Source organism: Lottia gigantea (assembly GCF_000327385.1).
Source record: "Lottia gigantea unplaced genomic scaffold LOTGIsca_41, whole genome shotgun sequence".
In the NCBI taxonomy this organism is placed as follows: domain Eukaryota; kingdom Metazoa; phylum Mollusca; class Gastropoda; family Lottiidae; genus Lottia; species Lottia gigantea.
In genome coordinates, this window is record NW_008709421.1 from 1,955,120 (window position 1) to 1,961,941 (window position 6,822).

A 6,822-nucleotide genomic window follows, 5' to 3' on the forward strand; every position below is an offset into this window, starting at 1 on the left:
AAGAACCACTATTTTAAAAAAAAATAGTGACTGACAAAATAAGATACGTAGCGTGATTTATTGCTAAAAGTCACTGAAACAACATAAGAATATGGTCCACTTTGTGTTCCATAAAAATTTTCTGCTGACACAGAATCCACTAGTTGATCACGTGACTTCATTTGTTGAAATATATTCTAGCAGACGACACTTGGAATTCCGATTACCGCTTGGGATTATAAGAAATTCGGCCGATAAAAAATGGTGACGTTTGGTAATAAGTGAAATCCGCCATTTTGTATTTGTTAAGTATACATTAATACATTTTACCTTGCTTGAAACTACCAGATTCATTCTATTAGCTGATATTGTAGAGAAAACCCATGTTTATCAAAACAAACTAATGCGGAGGTCGTGCAAGGTCGCTCATGCAAATTATTTATCATTTCCAGAAATCCACGAATAATAGGTTTCCACGAAATTAGGTTACTTGACTGTATATGTCTTGGATGGTTCCAGTTTAAACCCAATGATTGCAACATAGACAAATTTGCTGCAGCTCCATCATGTGTCAAAGAAATAATTAAAACACCAGCTGAATAAAGTTGTTCAATACAATCAGTTTTTTTGCGCTCTTCACATCCGAGACCATTAATCAAAAAATATCCGACTGGCAATTTCCAGGAAGATTTCAGATCAACCACCATAAACACTAACGCTTCCTTTGCAAGCGGAAGGGAATGGTCATCAAGCTCTGTCCTCATGTCAATATAACCATGGTATTTCTGTGCAGAGTATTTTGTTGGTAAGGGGTGGTTTTCAATTTTAGTCTTTTGTCTTTTTAATAAATCTGGGATTCCACCAGTACAGGACTCTAAAACATCAATACTGCTACTATGTTCTCCTTGAAATAATCTGGAAATGCAGCAAAAATAGACGGAATAGCAGATGGCTGAAGACGAACAATGCTGCGATGTTCTATCAAAGTCTTCTTCTTTAAAATGTTTGGAACAAAGAAGTGCGGACTTGTTCTGATATTCGTTAAATGAAATTTGGTATGATCATTTATAATGATGAGATCTTAGTCAAGATTGAATTTGACAATTTTTCGATCAACAGAATTTGAGTTTTTGCCCATGACGTAGTAAAAACTCATCAAAATTTGTTGGCGATAAAGGTGACAGTTTATGTCAGAATTTTATTAAATAATGTGTGTTTGTTTAAATCAACAATATCCTGCACAAATTAGATTTTTGGTATGATTTGACATAGATAGATGACTGCCCTTGATATACTGAAAATGTATCAGGAAAGTGGGCGTATATTGCTAGGCAACCACTTGTTCTGATTTTCGTTAGGTGATTAGATATACTCACACCAAGTTTCGTCAAAATCCATCAAGAATTGTGTTTTCTAGAGTGTTTATGTGCTACTAATTGAACACATTTTCAAGAACAAGGGCAATAACTCATACCAATTATTTTTCGATTTTTATACCCCCACATGAATATGTGGTCGTATATTGTCGTCGCCCCTGTCCGTCGGTCAACATTTCTTGTGAGCACTATAGAGACTGCAGTTTTTATCTGATTTTGATAAAACTTGGTGTGGTGCTTTAGATTGATAAGATCTCGATCAACTTCGAATTTGACATATTTTCGATTAACAGCTTTTGAGATATTGCCCTTGACTTAGAACGCCTTGAAATTTGTTAAAAATTATTCGTGCGCAGGATTGAAGCTACAGTTTTCATCCGATTGTGATGAAACTTGATGAGATTATTGGAATTCTTAAGATCTCGGACAAGTTCTAACTTGACGCATTTTCGATGAATGGTTTTTGAGTTATTGCCCTTGACTTTGTTAAAACGCGTCGAAATTTGTTAAAAAATAGTTCGTGAGCAGGATTGAAGCTACAGTTTTCAACCGATTCTGATGAATCTTGGTGTGATCATTGGAATTGATAAGATCTCGGACAAGTTATAACTTGACACATTTTCGATGAACGGTTTTTGAGTTATTGCCCTTGACTTTGTTAAAATGTGTTAAAATTTGTTAAAAATAATTAGTGAGCAGGATTGAAGCTACAGTTTTCAACCGATTCATACTTTAGTCACTAAAGACTGTTTTATTATTTCTGACAGCTGCCAGTGGGCGTATGTTACCTTGCAACGCAAGCTATCTTTCTGATTTTCAATAGGATCATCCTTAGGTGACAGCAAACACTCACACCAAGTTTCGTCAAAATGTCAACAATTGAACCTCCTAGAGCGTTTATGAGCTATAAATTGAATGCGTTTTCAGGATGTTCAACCCCTAACATCTATGAAAAATCGTCTGATTGTCTCCAAATGCAACTGGAATTAACGTTGCCTTGGTGTAAACCTATAAATGAAAAGAATACACCACAAATTTGCATTGTGAGCATGGCCAGTGTGACAATATAACAGAATTTAGGTGTATAAATGTTCCGTAATAACTCATTTTCATTTCATTGTAATTACTAATATTTTTAGTACTGCAAGAACTGCTTTAATCAAGCAAAGTGTTAGAGGGTTACTTGAAAAGAAGAAAGTGGAATATGGTGATTTTAAACTAGACCAATTTGAAGACCCATTTCTAGCATCTAATGTTAAATCCATTTCCTTAACAGACTCTGATATGTCTTGTTCAGAGCAAAAGGTATGTAGATCTGTGTTCCATTCTTTTTAAGATTTGCATGTCTTTATATGAACAAGTTCTAATTTGAAGCATCTTCGATGAACGGTTTTTGAGTTATTGCTCTTGACTTTGTTAAAACGAGTCAAAATTTGTTTGTGAGCACAATAGAGACTACAGTTTTGAACTGACTTTAATGAAATTTGATGTGATCATTTATATTGATGAGACCTTGGACAAGTTTGAATTTGATTTTTTGAGTTATTGCTCTTGACTTAAGAAAAACGTGTCAAAATTTGTTCGTGCACACAATAGAGACTACAGTTTTGAACTGATTTTAATGAAATTTGTTGTGATCATTTATATTCATGAGATCATGGTCAAGTTCGAATTTGACGATTTTTCGATGAATGGTTTAAGAGTTGACTTAGCAAAAACCTGTCAAAATTTATTGATATTGATTTTAAAAAAAATTGTGGAATAACTCATCATAAGTAACTGGCATATATATATATAATTGAATTCAAACTAATAAAATTTCTTCAATATGAGAAAATTCGTACTTTAGTCACTAAAGACCGTTTATTCATTTCTGACAGCTGGGCGTATGTTACCTTGCCTCGCAAGCTATCTTTTTGAACTACAAAGCTGAAACAACGAGCTTTGAACACAAACTGGCCAAATGGATGCGGTAATTGTGTGCAAAGTTCATTTTTATATGCCCACATGAAATGGGGGGCCGATATTGCCGTTACCCATGTCCATCTGTCCATCGGTCCATCCACAATTGCTCGTAAAACACTAGACACAATTCTTGACGGATTTTGACGAAACTTGGTGTGAGAGTTCGTAATCACCCAAGGATGATCCCTATTGAAAATCAGAAGAATTGAAAAATATTTAGTACGAGTTATTGCCCTTGTCCTTGAAAACGCATTCAATTTTTACTTCGTAAACACTCTTGAAGGCACAATTATTGACAGATTTTGACGAAACTTGGTGTGAGAGTTTTTAATCACCGAAGGATGAACCCTTTTGAAAATCAGAAGAATGGAAAAATGTTTAGTAGGAGTTACTGCCCCTGTTCTTGAGAACACGTTCAATTTTTAGCTTGTGACCATTCTAGAAGGCACAATTCTTGATGAATTTTGATGAAACTTTGTGTGAGTGTTCGTTATCACCCAAAGATGAACCATATCGAAAATCCGAAAAATCGAAAAATATTTAGTATCAGTTATTGCCCATGATCTTGAGAACGTGTTAAATTTTGAGCTCATGAACCTTTTAGAAGGCTCAATTCTTGACAGATTTTGAGGAAACTTGGTGAAATTTTTTATTATCACCCATGGATGAAATCAAAATATGTTTCATAGGAGTTATTAACCTAGTTCTTGAAAACGCTTTAAAATTTGAGCTCTTAAACAATAAAAAGCATGATTTTTGCTGGATTTTGACAAAACTTGGTTTTATTATTCAGTACCGTGCTGAAGGTTGAATATTTGCCTTTTGGAGTTTTCACGAGCTAAAAATTGAACCCCTTTTCAAGAACGAGGGTAATAACTCATACTCAATATTATTCAGTATCGCCCTAAAGAGTTCAAAAGAAGTGAATATTTCATACTGGTGATTGTAACTACTGCTAAAGCTGCCAGTGGGCGTATATTACCTTGCATGGCAAGCTATCTTTGAACAGATGTATTTTATGCGAATTATGCCCTCTCAAAAATGTAAACAATGAGTAATTTAACCCGGATGTGTCACGCCCATCTCAATTTTTTTTGCCATATTTGAAGGGCCTGGTTATATGAGGCGGGCCAGCCTGGTGAGCCGAACTGGCTGGAGTATCGGCACTTTTAGACCAGACAAAAAAAGTCAGGAGTTGCTCCAATCCATTTTAGAACCATTTCTTTAAAGAATTTTTACCAATACAAAAGCCATAAGCCATAACGTAGTATCTATACAAATCTAGACTTTACCAAATATTCTACGATGTCCTTGTGCCCCATACGATACCACAATACAATCAGTGTTCACACTCTCAGTATTTTCCTGATATTACGAAGGCAGTCATCCTTGTTATTTATGTTGATGATGTAACCTTCATAAAGCACATTATCATATAAACAGAATAATTGCCAGCCCAGGTTCATGTAAAGGGGCAATAGCAGATTATTTTTTTTAAACGCCCACATGAAATGGGGAGCATATATTGTCGTCCGTCTTCCTGTCAACAATTGCTCGTAAACACATTTGATTTCGATGAAACTTGGTATGGCTGATGGTAATCACCTAAGGATGAACCCTATTGAAAATCAGAAAAATCGAAAAATATTTAGTATGAGTTATTGCCTTTGTTCTGAAAACGCTCGTAAATAATCTAGAAGGTGTAATTCTTGAAGGATTTTGATGAAACTTGGTGTGAGTGTTTTTTATCACCCAAGGATGAACCCTATTTAAAATCAAAAGATCAAAAAATAATTAAAATGAGTTATTGCCCTTGTCCTTGAAAACACGTTAAGTTTTGACAGATTTAGATGAAACTTGGTAAGAGTGTCAGTAATCACCCAAGGATGAACTCTATTGAAAATCAGAATAATCGAAAAATAATTAATAGGAGTTATTGCCCTTGTTCTTGATAACACGTTCAATTTTTAGCTTGTAAACGCTCTCGAAGGTTCAATTATTGACAGATTTTGACGAAACTTTGTGTGAGTGTTGGTTGTCACCTAAGGATGAAAAATAATTGGTATGAGTTATTTCCCTTGTTCTTGAAAATGCTTTCAATTTGTAGCATGTAAACAATCTAGAAGGCACAATTTTTGATGGATTTTGACGAAACTTGGTGTGATTGTATGTAATCACCCAAAGATGAACTTAAATGAAAATCAGAAAAATCGAAAAATATTATTGCCCCTGTTCTTAAAGACGTGTTCAAGCCTTAGCCTGTAAACACTCTAGAAGGCCTAATTCTTGACAGATTTTGATGAAACTTGGTAATATTATTCAGTATCGCCTCAAAAAGTTCAAAAGAAGTGTATTACTGAAGGTTGAATATTTCATACTGGTAATTATTACTGTTCTGCCAAATATTTTTATTTAAAGTCAAAGCTACCAGTGGGTGTATATTACCTTGTCTTGCAAGCTATCATGTAATTAGCCACATGTGTTGAAATCCATTTTTGCGTACCTGTAACCATTTCTGAAAAATAAGCTCCAGGGATGAAGAAGAAATGTATGTCTGTATGTATGTACTGAATCAAAAATATTTGTAAATAGATAAGCTTATATGCCCTACTTTCTTCACAGATGTTAGGTGGAACTTGATAAGATTCATGCTGAATTTGACCTTGTTTGATTTTAGGCAATTGATTTATGTGAAGGAAATTTAAGTCTGCATGTGTATCAGTTACATGAAGATGGACCAGGTCAAGAAGAATTAGATGAAGAAGAAATGTCTGCTGCCAGTCATTGGTTGTTACCTTCGTCAGATTTTGATGGTTTATGGGATAATTTGGTTTTTGATGAAGATATTAAAGGCAGGGTATGCAATTTAAAAATTTTTGTTCTCATGATTGAATTGATGAAAAGGAACATACACAAGATTGTTTGGAATGGCATGTCCTCTGATAAACTTCCTCAAAATGTAATCCGTACTGATATGATAAAAGTTCTCTCCAGCAAAAGCCATTTGATATCAAATTAAATTTGGCAAACTCATTAGTAACTTTATCTTATCGAGATACAGTATAACATTAGATATTGCATTCTACATTCGTTTGATGGTTAATTTCAGTTATTAAATTATGCAACAACTACAATGTTATTTTCTGATAAGAAAGTTGATAGTAATGTCATATCATGGAACAGAGTTGTGTTGTTACATGGTATGTATGTTTATCTCATATATAATGTGACTCTTTTTGGCTATGAGACAATGATAAAATGTAACTAGAACTCTGAACAGCTCGAGCGTTGCACAAAATGTTATCCAAAGGCTTTTGAATCTTTTGGAACTTCTATCCTTTTTAGCCTTCAACCTCAGTGCTTTTTATACGCCCACATGGAAATGTGGACGTATATTGCCGTCGCCCCCCTCCGTCCCGTCACATTTGTTGTATGCACGATAAAGCCTACAGTTTTTATCTGATCTTGATGAAACTTGGTATGCATGTATATAATGATGAGA

At 34.5% G+C, this 6,822-nt stretch overlaps 1 protein-coding gene across 1 annotated transcript; it reads left to right on the forward strand.

The window, feature by feature from the left end:
- Positions 1 to 2,492: 2,492 nt before the first annotated feature.
- LOTGIDRAFT_122594 (hypothetical protein) lies at positions 2,493 to 6,588 on the forward strand (the record flags this gene model as incomplete). The annotated part of the gene is made up of 3 exons (XM_009060283.1): positions 2,493 to 2,660; positions 5,998 to 6,177; positions 6,430 to 6,588. Coding segments are annotated over 3 exons (507 nt in total), but the record flags the coding sequence as incomplete, so codon positions are not given.
- Positions 6,589 to 6,822: the final 234 nt, after the last annotated feature.